The sequence below is a fragment of the Gobio gobio genome, assembly GCF_949357685.1.
Source record: "Gobio gobio genome assembly, chromosome: 12".
Taxonomy (NCBI): Eukaryota; Metazoa; Chordata; class Actinopteri; order Cypriniformes; family Gobionidae; genus Gobio; species Gobio gobio.
This window is the reverse complement of record NC_137105.1, coordinates 13,824,471-13,846,697: the sequence shown is the minus strand read 5'-3', so window position 1 is coordinate 13,846,697 and position 22,227 is coordinate 13,824,471. Positions and strand designations below refer to the sequence as shown.

At 36.0% G+C, this 22,227-nt stretch overlaps 1 protein-coding gene across 2 annotated transcripts in view; it reads left to right on the top strand.

Annotated features, from left to right (window-relative positions):
• Positions 1–21,342, top strand: part of aig1 (androgen-induced 1 (H. sapiens)) — a 62,979-nt gene extending 41,637 nt beyond the window's left edge. For both annotated transcript variants that reach the window (XM_079830485.1, XM_079830486.1), the window contains exons 4-6: positions 9,076–9,191; positions 11,659–11,822; positions 19,247–21,342. In XM_079830485.1, the coding sequence (XP_079686611.1) occupies positions 9,076–9,191; positions 11,659–11,822; positions 19,247–19,281 (315 nt within the window). In that variant the 3' untranslated portion in view covers positions 19,282–21,342. The remainder of the gene's footprint in view (positions 1–9,075; positions 9,192–11,658; positions 11,823–19,246) is intronic.
• The last annotated feature ends 885 nt before the right edge of the window (positions 21,343–22,227 follow it).

Genomic DNA, 22,227 nt, shown 5'->3' with positions numbered 1-22,227 from the left:
ACCGTATAAATACTAGTTTTAAAATGAGAACTGTTTTAAGCAAATGAAAAGAGTTACCTTTCATGGTATTATTACGGTAATATACTGTAAAAAAGGAGAGCTGTAAATAAACAGTATAGGGCTGTAAATTAAAAGTACATTGCTGGCAACCACAGCTGCCAGTAGATTAACGTTATTTTACTGCAAACATTTTTACAGTGTAAAAATCGTCCAAAATCAAAATTTTTCACTTGTTTTGCATGTAGCTTGAAATTATCCCGTGCGCATTCCGACTCATTTTGCCAGCACGGGTCACATATATACATGAATATATTTAGAATATATCAGGGACATTATTTCAAGAAAATAACTGATCAAACTCCAGATTTTTGCTTTTACAATATTAAGATGTTTATAACAATAGATATTTATAAGAAAAATACATTTGCTAATACATTTTTATATATATATATATATATATATATATATATATATATATATATATATATATATATATATATATATATATATATATATATATATATATATATATATATATATATATAGTTAGTTAGTTAGTTACACATACTTTTGAAAAAGCACTTTTGGAATTTTATAAAGAACTCTGAAGTGCAATGGTAAATCATTAAGTTAGGCCTCATATTGTGTCCAGTTGAATATTTTTGGCCTTATTTGTTGTCACCTCGGTGTAAATATGTTTTTTGCTAGTTACAATTCACTTATTGGTATGCAGCTTCAAAACCCACGCCGATCTCTGCTCAAGAGTTCAAGTACAGCCACAAGTCCCTCAGGATCAGCCTGGAGAGGTTGAGAGACATTTCAGCAGATCATGAGGGGTTTTGATAGCGGGGCATTAATGATTACCCCTCACTGTGATTTGTTGGATGGAATGTGTGTGGGTGAATGAGCTCCTTCGAAAATACTTCAGTGTTGCAAGCGTGCCGAGACACATCTCCACACCTCTAGAAGCATACGTTCTTTGTTTGGCATTATAGCAATTAAACTGTAATCACCATAATGAACAGAATAACTATCATCCAAGTGCCAACTTTGACTCCCTGACTTGCTTCTGGGAACCGATGAAAAGGTTTTCTGAATCTCGCAAACTTGTCGCAAACATGTTTTGTAAATATGTGAGGGCATTGGACAATTAGGGAAAAATCATTATGGTGAAGAAAGACGTACACAAGCATACACAAGGAGAACAGAGAACACAAAGGTTTAGAGAGATTATCCGATTTCACTGCTAAAATTACATTATGTATACAGCATGAATATCCGTTGAATGTACATAGAAAATTGTTATTTTATTAGATTATCAATCTTAATGACAAAGTCATCTTTATGATGATTCATTTATATTAATAAAAGAAATTAACTACAATAAACGTCTCATGTACCAACTTAATGTCTTTGTAGCCTGAAGTCAGACTAGCAGTCACTAAATGCACTGTGTCAAACCACACTTACTGAGAGCAGACAGCACAGAATGAGTCATACTCATTCACACAGGACGTGTTCTACATGGGGAAGTTATGCAGGGGTCTCACAGCACATTTGTAAAACCCTCTTTATGAAGGAAAAGTAAAACACTGAACTTGGTTGAGGTATTTATCTGACAAAATTATTTGTCAAAAACGGCTACAGGTTTTATTTTACTAGGCTATGCAAAAAAATGCGTAGAAAACCAAAACAATCACAGGAAAAGGCATTCATTGAATACAACATAATCAGTTGGTTCTCTCTTGCTTTTGCATGTGTTCATAATTTATTTGTATGACCACTTAGCCCAAAATTATGTCCGCACAATTTGACATGTTTCATTGCATTATCACAAATAAAACAATTGAATCCAAGCACAACTAGTAATATGATTACAAAATCTTTAACGCATTTTAATAATATTTAAATAAAAGGTGAAGATTTCAATTTTCCTAGGCCGAACATCACTTTTGGTTTTGGCCACAACTGTATATAACGTATTACATACAGTATATACACTTTATTGCCAAAAGTTTTGGAACATCTGCCTTTACATGCCCATTCTTAATCTGTAGGGTTTAAAATGGAGTTGGCCCACCCTTTATAGCTTCAACTCTTATGGGAAGGCTTTTAACAAGGTTTAGGAGTGTGTTTATGGGAATCTTTAATCATTCTTCCAGAAGCGCATTTGTGAGGTCAGGCACTGATGTTGGATGAGAAGGCCTGGCTCACAGTCTCCGCTCTAATTCATCCAAAGGTGTTGAGGTCAGTACTCTGTGCAGGCCAATCAAGTTCCTTCACACCAAACTCGCTCATCTATGTCTTTATGGACCTTGCTTTGTGCACTGGTGCGCAGTCATGTTGGAACAGGAAGGGGTCATCCCCAAACTGTTCCCACAAATTTGGGAGCATGAAATTGTCCAAAATGTCTTGGTATGCTGAAGCATTAAGAGTTCCTTTCACTGGAACTAAGCTCTCTACGCACTGTTCTTGAGCTAATCTGAAGGCCACGCAAAGTTTGGAGGTCTGTAGCTTGATTCTGAAGAAAGTTGCCGACTTCTGCGCACTGTGCGCCTCAGCATGCGCTGACCCCGCTCTGTGATTTTTACACAACCTACCACTTCGTGGCTGAGTTGCTGTTGTTCCCAATTGCTTCCACTTTGTTATAATACCACTAACAGTTGACCGTGTAATATTTAGTAGTGAGGAAATTTCACGAATGGACTAATTGCACAGGTGGCAACCTATCACGGTACCACACTTGAATTCACTGAGCTCCTGAGAGAGATCCATTCTTTCACAAATGTTTGTAGAAGCGTCTGCATGCCTAGTGCTTGATTTTATACACCTGTGGCCATGAAAGTGATTGGAACACCTGAATTCAAAGATTTGGTGGGATGTCCCAATACTTTTGGCAATGTAGTGTATATATAAAACATATTATATGTTTATAAGCTGCATTTATTTGGTCATAATTACAGTAAAAAAATAAAGATATTGTGAAATATTACAATTTAAAATAATTGTTTTCTGTTCCTCCAGAAATCATTCTAATTTGCTGTTTTGCTCCTCAAGAAACATTTCTTATTATTATCAATGTTGAGAACAGTTGTGCAGCTTAATACTTTTTTTAGAAACTGTGATACATTTTTTAGGATTCATTGATGAATCAAAAGTTCAAAAGAACAATATTTATTTGAAATAGAGAAAAGGTTTCTAAAGGTTTATTTTGGTCAGTTTAATACATCTTTGCCAAATAAAAGTATAATTAAAGTTTTAAAAATGCCTAAAATGAAGTATTAATTTATTTTATTATATATTTCACAAACCCCAAATTAAATATATAAATAAATACAATATAAAAACAACAACAATTAAGACTTTAATTAAGAATTTCTTTTTAATGCATAATATATATATATATATATATATATATATATATATATATATATATATATATATATATATATATATATATATATATATATATATATATATATATATATATATATATATATATATATATATATATATATATATATATATATATATATATATATATATATATATATATATATATATATATATATATATATATATATATATATATATATATATATATATATATATATATATATATATATATATATATTTCAAGCAAAATAATCTGTTCAGCCATTACTTTAGTGTCAGGAAAAGGTTCAGTTATAGCTTGTTGCTATTTCTAACAAATGACACAAATCTAAAGAGAACATATAGCAAGGCAAAGGCATTATGTGCAAAAGTTGCACAAGGCTCATAGACCGCATTTACACACAAACCTCAATGACGATGATAGTCGTCAAACAATTCTTAGGTTTAAAAGGAGGAAGTGACAGAAGAATAGACCACTGATATGTGCCATACATATATAGTACTTCTTGAGTTTATTGGCTATTTGGGACATTTCGTTTTTAGTAAACAAACTAATTCAACTTGGATAAACTAAGTAGTGTCACTGAGAAAAGATATTAAGACCAAAAAAATCTCAATGCATCACACTGCCTTGAGTTTTTACAGTGAGGTGCGTATGATGCTCTGTACACATGAACAACACTGGTGAAGACATGCTGAAAACTGGATCACTGTGAATCAGAGCTGATTAACCACCTTACAGTATATGACTTTTGATTGACAGCTGCCACTTTTCTAGAACATTACTGTATCTGTTTGGTTAGCAATAACGTGACTCAGAACTGGTAACTAGCACACCATGCGTTCAGTCACATGATGACACTCACACACACACAAATAGCTGCTTTCTCACTGACTGTACAATTCACTCCCGACACTTGTCAAAGAAAAGTTCAGACCTGCCGATCTGATGAGAAGACAACACGCTAAGTACTTAAACACCCAGCATCCGAGTTTTAAGCAGGTTGGCGCATTCATATCTAGGGAAAGCCCAGTAAATGTGGTCTGCTTTTTATTTAGCGTGGAAATGTGATTATGTGTTGCAAAAGCAGGTTCAATAAGAGCTGTGGTGGCATGTTAAAAGCATATCAGAATATCAACATGTCATGTCATTTCGGTAAGGCTCATAAGTCTTCCTTCGGATGCGTTTCCACCACAGACGTGGGGTCAAATGAGGCAAGATCCGCAGGGAGCAAGAGTTTTGACTGTCTTTATGTAAGAAGGTTGCCATCTGGTGACTAACAGTGGAAGTGAACATGCAATGACATGAGTCCCATGATAGCTGACAATAAAGGGATAGTACACCCAAAAATGAAAATTCTCTCTTCATTTACTCATTCTCATGTCATTCAAAACCCAAAAGACTTTGGTTGATATTCGAAACACATTATGAATGCGTCGTAAAAGGAAATCAGATGCATTTAGCGGTTTAATCCAAGAGATGCGATCGCTTAATATAATGAACAGATTTAATTTAGGCTTTTATCTTAAAAATATAGGTTCCAAAAGGGTTTTTTGCAGTGATGCTATAGAAGAACTATTTTTTGTTCCTCAATTAATCTCTCAATGAGTAGTCTGAATCTGAAGAACTTATAAAAAACCTTTTGTTCATGGATGTTAAAGGTTCTTCATGGTACCAATAATGCCAATAAAGAACCTTTATTTTTATGAATGATGAATGAACGATGATTGACACATACTTTGAGTTTCTTTTTACCATATGTGATATGCTGTATGTGTCGAACTATGTATGAGTCGATCACTGTTTAGATGTAAATAAATGCCTAAATTAAATCTTTTTTTATCATATAAAGTGATCATATCTCTTCACAAGACTAGGATTAAACCGCTCAATTCATATGGATTCATTTTACATGGACTTTTGGACTTTCAATGGAGAGACAGAAACCTTTCAGATTTCATTAAACATATCGTATGGGTTTGGAACGACATGAGGGTGAGTAAACGATGACAGACTTTTCATTTTTGAGTGAACTATCCCTTTAAGTAATTGTCTGCTTTAAAATGATTAGCCTTTAATACTGACCTAATGTAAAATGTTATGTCATCATCGCAACTTTTAATAATCGGCCGGTATATTTTCTCATGCACGATGCACATGGTAGCACTCTCATAAAAATGAAACATTAGGGGGGGAAAGCAATAAACGAACTTTATGTTACCATCCTTGACTTGAAGTGTTTGTATTGGCTTGCGTAATGGTAGTAATGGTTATAATGATGATAGCTCGCCCATTCTCATAACTCGCACGGTTGAAGAAGCCCCCGCCCAGGCTTGGCTCGTCTAACATTCCTCTATCTTTTCAGCTGCATGAAACCATGTCAGCTTGTTTGTCAAACACTCGGCTTCAATCCACACCCATCTTCCTTCTCATTTCTTGTATCTTGTTTAATGAGTAATTGGCTTGAAGTTGTGTAACCGTTCTCAGTCCTAACACAGGTGGTCGGAAAAGTGGAATGGCAAGTTAGTCGAGGAATGGCTGAAATAAATTGCTGTTTGACATCTCTATAGATGGTGACATTATTCATGGCCTATTTTTTGCCACACACCACTGGCTTTATTCTATGTAAATATCTGATAACACTTTAGTTTGAGGTCCAATTCTCACTATTAACTAGTTACTTATTAGCATTAATATTACTAAGATATTGGTTGTTTATTAGTAGGCTACTTATAAAGCACATACATCGATCAGGCATAACCAGTGTTGGGGGTAACGCATTACAAGTAACTTGAGTTACGTAATAATATTACTTTTTTAAGTAACTAGTAAAGTACCGCATTACTTTTCAAATTTACAACAAAATATCTGAGTTACTTTTTCAAAAAAGTAACGCAAGTTACTTTTTCACATTTATTTGACTGACAGCTCTCCTGCCCCCATGTTGTGAAAAATAAGTGGAGACGCGTTGTGTGTAAACATGATGGTTATTGTAGTTCTAGACTAAATGTGAGCATTTACTCATCTCACTTGCACAATAAAGATTCTGTACTCCTCAAAATGAATAAAATCAGTCAAATGCAAAATCAGAGTACTCAAACCTCAAATATATAAATGTTAAATAAAACAAATATTTTTATGCATTTAATCTACCTTTATTGACCAATGTCGTGCTGCTGACCTTTGATGATTCAGTTAAGCCATGAGCAAAAATGACTAGATTTTTTGTTTTTATTGGTAAAACGTTTTTCTCCTGCGTCCTATTCTTCCATTATCCAGAATGGCAGCACATATATACCTCAGCCTGAGGCCTATTATTTCAATTTTGGTATGAAGAGGTCTTTACATTTGCACAAAAAAGGACTTTTTTTGCTATTAAAAAACAAAACAAAAAAGCAAGCCCAGCCCAGGTGAGAAAAAGTAACGCAACGCATTACTTTTCTTAAAAAGTAACTAAGTAACTCAATTAGTTACTTTTTAAGGGAGTAACGCAATATTGTAATGCATTACTTTTCAAAGTAACTTTCCCCAACACTGGGCATAACATTATGACAGGTGAAGTGAATGACACTGATTGTCTCTTCATCACGGCACCTGTTGGGATATATCAGGCAGCAAGTGACCATTTTGTCCTCAAAGTTGATGTGTTAGAAATAGGAAAAATGGGCAAGCGTAAGGATTTGAGTGAGTTTGACAAGAGCCAAATTGTGATGGCTAGACAACTCGGTCAGAGCATCGGTCCACCTCCAAAAGCGACAACAGTTGGGCCATGAGCATCAGAACTGGACCATGGAGCACTGGAAGAAGGTGGACTGGTCTGATGAATCATGTTTTCTTTTAAGCGTCGCTTACCTGAGGAACACATGGCACCAGGAGGCACAATGGGAAGAGGGCAAGCCGGTGGAGGCAGTGTGATGCTTTGGGCAATGTTCTGCTGGGAAACCTTGGGTCCTGCCAATGCCACGTACCAACTACCTAAGCATTGTTGCAGACCATGTACACCCTTTCATGGAAACGGTATTCCCTGGTGGCTGTGGGCTCTTTCAGCAGGATAATGCGCCCTGCCACAAAGCAAAAATGGTTTGGGAATGGTTTGAGGGGCACAACAACGAGTTTGAGGTGTTGACCTGGCCTCCAAATTCCCCAGATCTAAATACAATCGACTTACAGGACTTAAAGGATCTGCTGCTAACATCTTGGTGCCAGATACCACAGCACACCTTCAGGGGTCTGACGTCCATGTCTCGATGGGTCAGGGCTGTTTTGGCAGCAAAAGGGGCACCGACACAATATTAGGAATAACCTAATCAGTGTATTTAAGGCACAATATGTAAAAAATTTTATTAAAATATCCAAAAACCACTAGAACAATGTTATATATTTTTTTGACTTGTGTACTTACACTATCCCAAATGTTTCCAAGAATGTTTAAATCCAGAGAAATAAGCAATTTTAACCAGGACACCAACTGTGTCTCTATGTAGCCGATCAATGATATATTGTGTGTTTTATTAGACAGTTGAGCAACTGTTTGAATACATTCATCGACAGCATTGTTATAGCTCAACACAGTTGGTCTTATTGTTTAAATCTCGTTTTATTGATGTACCGCGAGTACCATGTTTTACCATGCTTAATATCGATCTAGCTTACTGCAGTGTGCCACAAGTGTCTCATAGTAGCCGCCGAGCGAACGCACAGAGTAGCATAACTTTCAACACACTCAAATAATGTATCTAATGATAAAACAGCGCTGCGAACGCATGGCCGAGGGGAAAAAAAGCGGTCGTCTGCGGCATTATAAAAGTTCTGTGAAATCCAGGCGTCATCAAGCTACACCTTTGTTTTGAAAAAGCAACCTCTAGTGGTGAAAAATTACATATTGTGGCTTTAATGCCTTTTTCTGCATGACCATATTCTATATCCCTTAATCCTACCTTAACACCTAAACTTAACAATTTACCTTACTAACTATTAATAAGCAGTAACTAGGAGTTTATTGAGGTTGTAGTTAATAGTTATTAATATTGGACCCTAAACTAAAGTGTGACCAATTGTCTTTATTAACAAGCATTTGTGATCTAGGCTTTTGTGAAGTGACATAAAATAATAGAAAGAATTACCTGCCCATTGTTTGGGTTTGATCGAAGTTGTGATCCAGACGCTGGGACAAACAGCACTTTTGATTCAGTAAATCTGACTGAAATCAGATGATTCAAGCAGATTATAGCTACACTTTGTGGTTTGGGTTTCGTTCTGGGCAGATTAAATAGCATTTGGACGTGAATGTGATCCCATTCCACTTGTAAATTACATTTCAACAATCGAGTTTGTAATGATTATCATTGGCCCTCTCGCGATAACCATTTTATAATTTGTCGGCATTATTAAAGGAAACACTCAATGGAGTATCCTAGAAATAACTTATTTTCGGTATATTTGATTTCAGGTGGTTATTTTTTAAGAGCTTCAAATTTGCAATATATATATATATATATATATATATATATATATATAATCTAGTTAATAGTCAATAGGGTATCAGAGTAACATTTAGAAAGAGAACATTTAAAAACTTCCCATTGGATTTGCAAGAGCCAGTACATTACAATTTGGTGAGATTCTATGCTTTAGAATAATTTGTAAAGCTAACTGTGCTGTATTTATGTCCCTTTCAGCACACAACAGTTCTTCCTTTCATCATAATTGAGATGAGAACAACACACCATCGATATCCCAGCAGGTCCTGTGGACTCTTGGCAGTGTGCACGTTTGCTGTGGGATATGTTGCATGGTAAATCTCTCCTTCCAGCACAGTCATTTTTAATATCACACTGGGTTAATTTACAAAGGGCTCCCTGTAGGTTCGTTGATCAGGGGAAATTGACTTTGCATTGTTCTAGCACAGTGTCAATCAAAAGACAGATTCCATCTGGCCACCTGATCTTCATGACCTCCAAATCATTCCCGTATGTCTTTCTGCACAGTAATTAATTTGCTCGAATTCTGGCACTTTCCACGAATCGGGTAAACTTTGGTCTCACATTACATTGTAAAAGCATTAGAGGCACAAATCCCATGTAAACTATCATCTAACATGAAATGAACCTAACAAAGGGAGGTCGTTTTTAACACATGAAATGGCTGTATCCCCACTTAAAATGGAGACTTTGGTCTGTCCCTTTATGGAACATTAATTTGGTCAATCACTACAAACCAACAATTGGTTAACTAGGTGATATCTGCGACCCTGTTACACATTCTGGTGTCATTTAAAAATAACAACAGCAACAATAATATTATTAATAATAATAAGTATTGTTATTGTTGTTGTTAATATTATTATTAATAAATATAAGTAATAATATAATAAATGTAAAAAATAAAAATGTAAAAATTAAGCTACACAATATGAACAATGGCGATTAATGGTTATTTTATATTTTAATAAATATTATTATTAATAATAATATGAATTATTATTCATGGTGACTTATCTTATTATTATATTATTATTCATATTATTCAAGGTGATGTTTTAATTCATAAATAAATAATAAATACAATTAATTATACATATTAATGATAATAATAATAGGTATTGTTATTATTGTTGTTGTTTTTAATATTAGTATTAATAAATATGTTATATTAACATTATAAATGTAAAAATAATAATGTCAAAATTAATAAATAATACAAATACGAACAATGGCTATTAATGGTTATTTTATATTTAAATAAATATTATTATTCATAATAATATTAATTATTATTCATGGTGACTTATCTTATTACTATCTTAATATACATATTATTCAAGTGATGTTATGATTAACAAATAAATAATAAATAAGATTAATTATACATATTAACAATAGTAAGTATTGTTTTAATTGTTGTTGGTGTTAATATTATTATTATTAATAAATATAAGTTACCATATTAATATAATAAATGTAAAAAATAATAAATAATATGAACAATGTTTATTAATGGTTATTTTATATTTTAATAAATATTGTTATTAATAATCATTTGAATTTTGAATTTTCATGGTGACTTATCTTATTCATATTATTCAAGGTGATAATTATACATATTAATAATTATTTTAATAAAAGTAATTATTAATATTAATAGCATATTCTTAATATATTTTTTATAATAGTAGTAATAATAATAATAATAGCAATAATTATGTGATGTTATAATTAATAATTAATTCATGATAAATAAGATTAATCATACATATAAATAATGTATATAATCTAATCCCCATTTTTGGCTAAAAATCACGCAAATTAGGACTTTTACACAATTTAGACCCAATTAGTCTCAAATTGGCAACAGGGTTGGGGGGAAATGGTAAACCTCATAGAAAATGATTAGAAAATAAAAAAAAGTTCATATAACATTTAGTTTGGATTCCTCAATGAGTAAGTTAAAGGGATAGTTCACCTAAAAATGAAAAAAAGAGATATTTCAAGAGTTTCAAGCCCTGTTTTGTACCCAATTCATGGAAAGTGCCTTTTGCCGACACAACCTCAGTTTCAGTGCCCCAGAAAAACCTTTGAAAAATAAACAGCCAAGGATTTATTTAGTCTTGCATATAACAGATTAATTAGCACTGTTAAAGTCCTGGAGCCAAACTAAACTAGTCTGACGGCACGTAGGAGGCGTCTGTCAAAATCACCCAAAGTCCAAGATTATCAGCACACACCTCTCTGTCTTATTTCCCTTTCCTAAATTAAGCTGATTAGGAATTGCTTTTTATTTAGTCAGGGAATAAGACTTGCCTGCAGTTGTTAAATCCATAGGAGGCCTTACATGAGGATTACCTTCCAGATACAGCTTTTATACACTCCATTTCATGAGTCTGAGAAAACAAGGCATTTGAAAAGTAGGTAGATGCATGGGCCTTCTTTAATATTCATCAAATATTAAAGCTAAGGTTATGAGTGCATGAGTAGATTAAACAGACACAATCCATTACATAAACGGACTGTCAGGCTGTAGATTATAACCATGTGACTGCATTAAAATTGCTCTGGGCAACAAAAAAAAAAAATGGAAGCAGCACTGCATCGTAACAAAAAGAGCAGTGTCTAGCATTCACAGACATGAATGGTAGACACATTGACAGTGTGGTGACTGCTTCTGCAGCCTTTCAAACGCTGGATTTAGCAGACAGAAGGACAAACACATAAGACAGATCACGGGTGCAAAGGTAACAGATTTTCTCTGTCTCGCTCTCATAGGATGTGCTGGGTGCACAGCATGACGGGGGTGTGGGTTTATCCTTTGCTGGAGCACATCGGGCCCATGGCCAGAATTTTCTTCTTCATCTGCCTCACGGCTCTGATCAACGTCTACTACGTCTTGGGAGAAATCTTGAACAACTACATCTGGGATTCCTCAAAGAGTAAGTTAAAGGGATAGTTCACCTAAAAACAAAAATTCTGTCATCATTTATTCACCTCATGTCAGTCCAAACCTGTATCTATACTGTGGAACACACACACACACACACACAAAACAAATGTAGTCCATTGGTCTCATGCACTATATTCCAAGTCTTATGAAGCTATTTGACAACCACCGCCACCATTTTTATCATTTTCACAAAATTTTCATGGACCCCAGAATATTTTGTTATATGAATATCTGAATATGCAATATATCAAAAGAAAGAACAGTCTCTGCGCTGTTTTTATCAACACTTGAATGTGGGTTTCATAAAAAAAGCTAAATTTTGAGCAATTTTTTGTCAAAGACTACGTCCAGATCAGATTCAGAACGATGATCAAAACACAGATGGAGTAGATTGAGTCCATCAGCAGACCCAAAGCTTCACAGTCCTGTCCTGGGTCGACATTTCATTCGGTAACATTAGGCAGTTTTGATTTATATGTTGTTTAATGTTAATTATTTTACATTTAGATCTGCTTACATACATAGACTGTAAAAAAAATATGGACGTCGTGTCCGTGACGTCACCCATAGGATTCTGAAGAGCTGTTTTGAAGCGTAAAGTAGGGACGAGCTGGCCGTTGCCATCTTGGCAGCGAGTCCTCGCGCGTCACTCCCGGATAATAGAAAATGGGCAAAGAGGCGGGACGTGGGTAGAGCCGAGGTGACACAATGACTAACAGACAGCAGATAAATGGCTATCCACCTGTCACTCAAAGTGGCCACACCCTTAATTATGCAGAACTTCAAGGCTTTATATAATGTAAACGAATGAGTTATAAAAAAATTAACCACCCTCAGAGTTGTCTTGATGGGCAAAATTAGCCGTATAGACCAAAACCACAATTTGTACCAGGCTGTAAACATGTTTTTTTCTGATGTAAAGTTGGGCATTTTAACGTGGAGCTCAATGAGATTCTGCTCCCTTCTGGAGCTTGTCCCTAGAGGCCAGTCAATGAACTGCAGTTTAAGTCACTTCCGTATTGGCTTCAAGAGAAACTGCGGGAGGTTGCCGCTTGCTTACATATGATATTGTTTCTGCCTTTTCATTTCCTGTGTTTTGATCAGGAGATTCAGTCCTCTTTCAGAAGATGTGTCATAGCGCCCCCTACCATATAACAGTGAAAACTCAGAAAGCCAGAAAATGATAAGTAGGTATTACTGTAGACCGGAGACCTCCAAAAGGTGGCGTGAACTCCAAATGTGGGCAGAACCTCCAGGGGTGGGGCGGGGTTTCCAGTGCAAAGACTTTCGCTATTGGCTCTGGCTTCATCCAATTGTCATTGACAAAATAAATGTTGGTAAATTAAACATTGTTTCTAGTTGATATTAGAACAAAAAAGTTATGCTATAAATATGCTACATAAATGAATATGCCTATATAAATAAATATGCTCAGTGAGAGAGGAGCCCAGAACTTGTGGCTAGTGGCATTCGGACCGGAGTTTGAACCTCTGCTCAATGATATAAGCGGGAATCCGCTGCGAGCCGCGTGTTAGAAAGTTCTACTCTATTGCTGTGTTCTAAGCCATGGGGGCGTCCTGGGGCTCGAAAATTCGCAGGGTATGATGGGGATGCTGGGTGCAACTGAAATTGTGCCAATGTCTGGTGAGGTCCGGTTGGGAAATAACTGACGGCCCGGCTCAGCGATCTCATATCGCTTATTACCATATATTATTATCATAATCTTATTACTGCTCATCTCCTGATCTGCCTTTTTCTTTAGCTCGCTATTCAGCGCAAATCCGCCTTACAGTCAATTTCAATGGTTATAGGGTGTAGGGTAGGTTTAGGGGTTAGAAATTGTTGTAGCATTGCATTGTATGAAATCAGCACTGTGATTGACATGACCAATGAAATCTTTAGAATCGGCTGCAGGGTGGAGTTTGCGCTGAATTTTGATCGGGGGGGAAATCATGCATGCGTGTCATGTACCTGTCTGTCAATAAGAGGAAGCCACGCCCTATTTTGGAGCTCCCACCGCATTTTGAGTTCCTACCCCCATTTGGAGATCTCCAGGCTGCAGCTATACCCTTCTCGAAAATTCAGTCAATGGCAGGGAAATAGTTCAAATCTGGCTGATACTGATAAGCCAATATGTATTTGTATCTAGCTGACAACTATGGAAGTTTTCGCCACGGAAAAAAGGGTAATTGCAACTTTTTATTTCACAGTTCTGATTTTTTCTTCAGAATTGTGCAATTTCGACTTTATAATTCACAATTAAAGGGTTAGTTCACCCAAAAATGAAAATTCTGTCATTAATTACTTACCCTCATGTCGTTCGACACCCGTAAGACCTCCGTTCATCTTCAGAACACAAATGAAGATATTTTAGTTGAAATCTGATGGCTCTGAAAGGCCTCCATTGGCACAATGCACGGTTCACTCTCAAGACCCTTAAAAGGTACTAAAGACGTCGTTACAAAGTCCATCTCACTACAGTGGTTCTACAATAACTTTATGGAGTGACGAGAATAGTTTTTGTGCGCAAAAAAACCCTAAATAACGACTTATATAGTGATGACGATTTCAAAACATGGCATCATGAAGCTTCGAAGCGTTATGAATCAGTGAGTCGAATCATGAATCGGATCGCGTGTCAAACCACCAAACTGCTGAAATTTGGCGATCCAAACTGCTGAATATATTGTAGAACCACTGTAGTGAGATGGACTTTGTAACAACGTCTTTAGTACCTTTTAAGGGTCTTGAGAGTGTACCGTGCATTGTGCCAATGGAGGCCTTTCAGAGCCATCAGATTTCAACTAAAATATCTTCATTTGTGTTCCGAAGATGAACAGAGGTCTTACGGGTGTCGAACGACATGAGGGTAAGTAATTAATGACATAATTTTCTTTTTTGGGTGAACTAACCCTTTAAGAGTTTATATCTTGCAATTCTGAATTTTGAGATAAAAATGCACAATTTACTTGATGTTTTTACCGTGGCGGAAACTCGCTTCCATGTTTATTACTCTAAAGTGTCAATAACTTTAAATAGTACTATGTGGATAAATTTACATACTGCGATAAACCATATAGCAAAATCTCTAATGATAACACTTTGCATCGTTGCCACAATATATATCATCATATGGCAAAGGCCCAGCCTTACTGGAGAGGATGTTCAGTAAATAACAACTTAAATTACAGGCTTTTCCTCACATAAATGTATTGTGTGGTTGCAGAAGGCTTTGATATAAAACACACAAGCCAAATACATTTTTCTATAGTGTTTTGTTGTGCTTTGTTCCTTGCTCACGTTCAATGGAAAAGAGCAGTGTAAACACCATCCCTTTGTGTTCCTCAGCAAAATAAAAAGTCATACAGGTTTGGAATGACATTACAAATGATTTTCCGGACCATCCCTTTAAGTGAGTTTGTATGTTTCTGGTTTTGTGTTTTTTTCCACCATTGACTGGCTACATGTGCGAGTTTGTGTGAGCTGAATGTTTATCATGTCTAGCAACAAATTTTCTTGCTCCCCAACCCACGCCGGGATAATGGCTAGAGATATTATACACTTCCCCTCAGGTACATATACATCCCGCTTAGCTTCCTGATGCACCCACGCACACTCCTCCACCTGTTAACGCTATAGACCGAGAGCAGTGCATCGTGGGTGTAGCGCCGCCAAAGGCAGCGCACAGCAGATGGGAACAGAGCCCGTGAGCAGTCTGAGAGCAGCAGACGGCAAAGGCTTCTCTTCCTCCCACCTGTTTGACACTGACCTGCAAATCACCGAGGCAGCATACACACATGCGCACACACACACACAGTCTCTCTCTCCTATAGAGCTGATCTTTGTCCCTTTGTCCTCAGTACAAGATCTCCCTCTTATGTCCAAAGCAGCAGTATCGTAATCTCCGACGGCCCCTCCAGCTAAACTAACCATGAACACTTCCGTCACTTATGCTTTGTGCTGTTGTTCATTCTGACTCACGGTTTGAACAGCTTGTTGAAATGCACAATCAGTTGCCAAGAGATCATAGATCTTGAATATCTCACTGCAGTATCCAACAATTATGCTAAAATATTAAAAATACTACAGAAACCGCTGAAGAGAATACTAATATTTTGTGATACATAATATATGGCATCGGTCATAGTTACTGCTTTTTAATTACCAGAAGTTGCAAGCAAGAATGTAACCACATACAAATGACAATTACTAATTGAAATTTAATAATTTAATTGGATCATTTATATAAAGGTTCGATGTTATAATTAGTTAATACATTAGGTGTCAGACTTTTATAACATTTATTAATCTTGGTTAATTTCTACATGCATTACACTAATACGGTTTTAACATTTCATGTTGGATAAATTAACATTAGCTAATGTATTATTTACTAACATGATTTAATAATGAACAATAGTGTATTTATTACAACAACAAAAAAGATACACTACTGTTATAGGCGGTTATATTTGATCAAAGGTACAGTTAAACAGTGATACTGTGAAATTGTATTACTATTTAAAATAATATTCTATTTTAATATATTTAACTGTAATGTATTCCTGTGATGGCAAAGCTGAATTTTCAGCATCATTACAGTCTTCAGTGTCACGTGATCCTTCAGAAATCATTCTAATATGCTGATTTGGTGCTCAAGAAACATTTCTTATTATTATCAATACTTTTTCAGGGACTTTGATAAATACAAAGTTCAAAAATATTGACCCTAAACAGTAGTGTACCTAATGCATTAACTAATTTTAACAAACTGAACCTTGTTGTGAACTGTTACCAATTTAATAAAAAAAGAACCATTGAAAAGCACATGATTTTAATGGTGATTTAAAGCCCTGAAAGCAAATTGCAATTCACATAGAATATGCTCTTTTATATGACTGCTATAGATCACCTTCACCTTCAGTACAATCAACTTCAACACAACTCTCTTGCTCGTGATTTTGCTAAAAAGGTCATATCAGTTAAAGGATTAGTTCACCCAAAAATGAAAATAATGTCATTTATTACTCACCCTCATGCCGTTCCACAACCGTAAGACACAAATTAAGATATTTTTGTTGAAATCTGATGGCTCAGTGAGGCCTGCATAGCCAGCAATGACATTTCCTCTCTCAAGATCCATTAATGTACTAAAAACATATTTAAATCAGTTCATGTGAGTACAGTGGTTCAATAATAATATTATAAAACGAAATAACGACTTATATAGTGATGCCCGATTTCAAAACACTGCTTCATGAAGCTTCGGAGTGTTATGAATCAGTGTGTTGAATCAGGATTCGGATCGCGTGTCAAAGCGCCAAACTGCTGAAATCATGTGACTTTGGCGCTCCGAACCGCTGATTTGATATGCTGATAAAAATATCTTAATTTGCGTTCCGAAGGTCTTACGGGTGTGGAACGGCATTAGGGTGAGTAATAAATGACATTATTTTAATTTGTGGGTGAACTAACCCTTTAAGGTCTTAATATAGCACTTTGAGTATACATAAGTACATAGTAAAAAGCCCTATATAAATGCCTTATTCATTCATTTGTTCAATTATCGGTTATCAATTTTAGCCGAAATGTCTACATAGGCCAACCCGGAAGTTAGCGTCACCCTGATTCCCTCAACAAAACTCAATAGAATTTGTCCATTGGCTTTTGAATTATTGCAGAAAACTATGACTAACAAAAGCTTATGATGCTTACATGTTTTGTTCATCGTGATCATTTTTACAAATGAACACAAATTTGATGAATTTTGAATCGTAAATACAATCGGCAGAAGCCAAAAGCTAAACGTAGGCTATAAACATTGCATGACTTCATGCTAGTGCTGCATTGTAAATAAGCTGCACCTCTTCAGCCGTGACTTATTCACGATACAGCACTAGCCTCGAGTACCTTATTGCTTTTATTAAGCCGTTACCACACAATACAAATATTAAAGCCAAAAAATATGTATCAATGCAACTTTAATGAAGTAAAAATCACTAAAAGCCTTCCTTCCGCTGAAAAAAAATAGTCCTTGACGTTATTATTAAGCCATTAGATGGCAGCAAAACCTGTCTTTATGAGTGAGTCAGTCAGTAGCGAAGACTTTTATATTGAAAAGACTGAAACTTGTTGCGAATACGGAGGAGCAAGACACAACTGACAAATGCTTTGACTAGCGCTGTCAGTGTCAGGGCACAGGAAAACCTCTTAACTGTTAAAAGGACAAGACGTTCAAATTGATTTTTTATTACGAACATAGGACTGACCTGAGGAAAAATGCTATATCTAAATTCAGGTACATTCGCTCACTCGATCTCTCTCACACATAATACATAACCTTCAATAAACAATATAAATGAGAACAAACATATGTTTACGTTGCCAAGAGTGGTTGCTAAGGGTGTTGTGTAGTGATACACAAGGTGTTTCTCAATGTCAAGGATCCTTCCTCTGCAGGATTGGTCCTTCCAAGTCACTTCCTTCAGAGGCTAGGCGAGGCTCCTCTTTAGCATTCGGAGAATACGTAAATGGAACAGGCTAGCAAGTGCACGTCAGCCTCATTACGTCAGTGAAAAGGTCCGTTAGCCATCAATAACGTAATTTGAATAATATCAATACGGTTGTAATTTGTACTGGCATTTAAAAGTTAAACTGTACTTATATTTACTACGGTTATAACAAATGTTTGGTAACGTAAATACTTACACTTGAAAGCATATTGCCCCATTAACGCTCCGACTCCGCCAACGTCCGATATTTTGTATATTTTGAACAAGATAGCAAAGCTGCGCGCATTGGATTGTGGGTGATTTGAGAGCGCCAAGTGCGCGAAGGCTACTCGTATGCATCCTTTCCTGTATATGGCATATTTTTCGAACGAAGGACTCAGACCTTGGTTGAAATTCCGAGGATCCTCGACATTGGAACAGTCCTTCGACGGACGTCGATGACGTAGCATCCTCGGAATTCTGGCTTCCGAGGATCCTTCCTTGACATTGAGAAACGCCTACAGAACCGTTGGGCGAAGCGGTCATAGCCGTGTTTTATCGTGAATAAAACACAGCTATCGACCAATCAGAATCAAAGACTGAAACTAACCGTAGAATGTACTGTAACAAGGACATACTTTGTGTACTGTTGTTGTCTCTGTGTACTGGAAGCTTCTCCTGTCATCAAAACAAATTCCTTGTGTGTGCCTTATGTGGCAATAAAGCTCTTTCTGATTCTGAATAAAATGTGAAAATATCATAAGCTTGGGTTCAGCACAGACCTTATTTCATGCATTTAACCAAAAACCCATTCAAAAAACTTCAGGACGGTGGAGCCAATAGGCTACATCATCCCTACAGCACTCTATTGGTGCATGTCTAATGATATCCATATAAAAAACATATTTTTTTCTTTTTCTAGGCATTCTGGAATCAGACAAGACCAAAAATGACTGAAGACCACCGGCTCTTTCTCTTCCAACCAATTTTTATCTCATCCTCATTACTGCCCCTTATCTAAATAAAGCACAGACCTGTATTGGCTTGAACATTCATGTATTTAATTTATGTTATGAATGTTACCGTATTTCAGAATACCTCAAGCATTGTGTGAGCACTGAATGATGTGTACTATACACATGCTCTATTCGCGTGTCCAAAGCCAGTGTCACAAACAACCACATTACACTCATGTCAGGTATTATTTATTTACCAAGGGATGATTTATGAGGGATTGTGTCATTCTTTGCCCCAGTAAAACAAATAAGCAACACCTCTATATCCACACTAGCATATGGCAAACGACAATGAGCACAAGATAATTGGAGTAGACGGGCTGTTTGTGGTCCTTCTGAAGCTGTATACGTTTTGAGATTAAGCTGAGCAGATATTGCTGCATGAAATCCAAACATTGTCAGAAGACAAACTGACGTATTGGAAAGGCCTTTCCCAGTTTGGTAACACTTTACAATAAGGCCTCATTCGTTAACTTTAGGTATATCAACTAACATGAGCAACATATTTTAAGAGAATTTTTAAGTCACCATCAATTTTTGGATTATTTTAAATGGAATATTGCAGTTTTTATGAGTTTGCAGCGACATCACTTCTCTAATGATGTGTTTACTGGCGCGAGGGCGGGACAACATGTCACTCACATGACATCACAGCAATAGCAAACCACAACCATCCAATCAATTCCCGATGGACAAAATTTCCACCCCACTTTTTTTCCAGTTTTACTTAGATCATTATATGGAAGGAAAGAAGAGCGGAAGTTCAGTTTCATGCTGACTGTCAGCAGGGAGATTGACGTGCTTTATTTATTGCCTTTTTTCTCCATGACATGTTTTAATAATCATCATAAATTATAATTCAAAAATTCACACTGAAAATTCATCCTGTGAAATTGGACATTGCGTTACCATGAAAATGGTCATTTAAAACCTTTTAGCAGGCTCCATTTTTATGATATTTATGAACAATTTTGGCACTTTGTAGCAATTTTAGAGTCCAAACTATTTAATAAAATATACATTTTGTATGAAATGAAAATCAGTTCATTTGCATTACAGTAAATGTAAAATTCTATCACTTTTTTGTCATTTTCAGGGACTTATTTAAGACCTTTTTAAGACCAAGTAACAAAAATGTAAGTAAATTAAAGGGAACAAAATACATCAATATGTTCTCGAAATGTACATTTTTAAGGAGAAACACTTTAGAGCTTGAAAATATTTTGTTCAGATATCTGTTACTTTTTAATTCAAAAAGCTTGAATCGTTTTGCTTAAAACCGTTACAATATGGAAATAACTTTTACTGTACCTTCTGATCAAACTGCAAAAAAGTGATGTTTTTCCTAAGTATTTCTCTAGTTTTCCAGTACAAATATCTAAAGATTCCTAAATCAAGATACATTTACTTCAAATGTATTCCAAACGCATTTATGAATTACTTTTAAGTTCAGATCTATGCTCAAAAAGGGCAGGTAATGCAGAACATGATTTCACCAAGTGCAACATGTTCCTGGATCAATGGCTTTGTTGATCCTGGAACAACATTCCAAACAACCAATCAGATTTGAAGGATAAGTTTACAGTTTTAATCACAACCAGATTTAGGTGCTTATACATCAGTGTTATTCACCAATCCTTTCCCTCTGATTTCAGGGGCAGGGTATGGGTATGGGTAGGGTTAGGTTTAGGGGTAGGGATATGGTTATGAATTACATTTTCGGACAGGAATGTTGATCCAGGATCAACAAAATATGTTGACCCAGGAACGTGTCTAACTCGAGAAAAAAATCAGGACGTGGGTTATGTTCATATTAGTTCATAAGTTCAAATGTTTTAATATTTAAAGTAGTTATGTTAACAAATGGAACCGTATTGTAAAGTGTTCTTAAAGGGATGTAATTCTTCAAATCACATGGATGTGACTAGCCTTTTTTTGGTTTACTTCACTAATATATGTTGTTTTTTTCCTTCTTTTATTAATAAAAAACTTTCGAAAATCGCATTTTCTCACTGTCATTTGTATGTTCTTCCGAAGCTGTGGATGCAGAAGAATGGTGAAATGAAACCTAGTCTTCGCTCAGCTATTTTCTTTCTCCCCTTATACAGACGCACCGCAATTCTGTGGGAAAAGTCGAGCCAACCGTTCAATTACAGAGGGAAAAATTGTTGTACTTATGATTTAATGTTTGTCCTATATTTTCTCTGGCCTTTTCGCCCTCGACTTTTAAGACACAGATGTTGCCCAAACATAACAATTCCTTTGTGCGGAGCTGGACATTCTTTTAATGAGAAACACACACATTTCAGGCCTGAGGAAAAGGTTCGCTTGACAAGGAATAACAATCACCTTTTGATGGACAAGTCCAAATAACCAGGCCCTGCTGAACCTCGTCCCCTTAAGTCCAAAATGTGTGTCCCGAACAGCCAAGAAAAAGAATTTGGTGCAACAGAACAGTGAAATGCCATGCGATGAAAGCGGATATGTGAGGAGCAAAGCCTCTCAGGCTGTTTCAAAGAAAACCGATAATGAGAAACCTTGTATTATCGCACCTAAACTTTCTGACGAAACCGTCAAAATACTCTCACACTCTATCATGCATCATTTTTATTCTCAGAGGAATCGGCAAAAAATAGAGGCAGAATAGGCTACCTTCAACAACGGCTGGCAATTATGATCCATCATAAATATTACACTTAAAATTCAGATGGGTCTGCCTGACAACAGCCTTGTTGACAATTTAGTCTGGGCGCTGTGTGTTTGGCAGCGTGTGGAGAGAGTGAAAGTGCGTGTGTGTGTGTGTGTGCGTGCGCTTAAATTCTCTGTCAAGAGTGTTAATTTCAGAACGACACTTCACAGTCTCCTCATTAACACCGCCTCTCCTGCA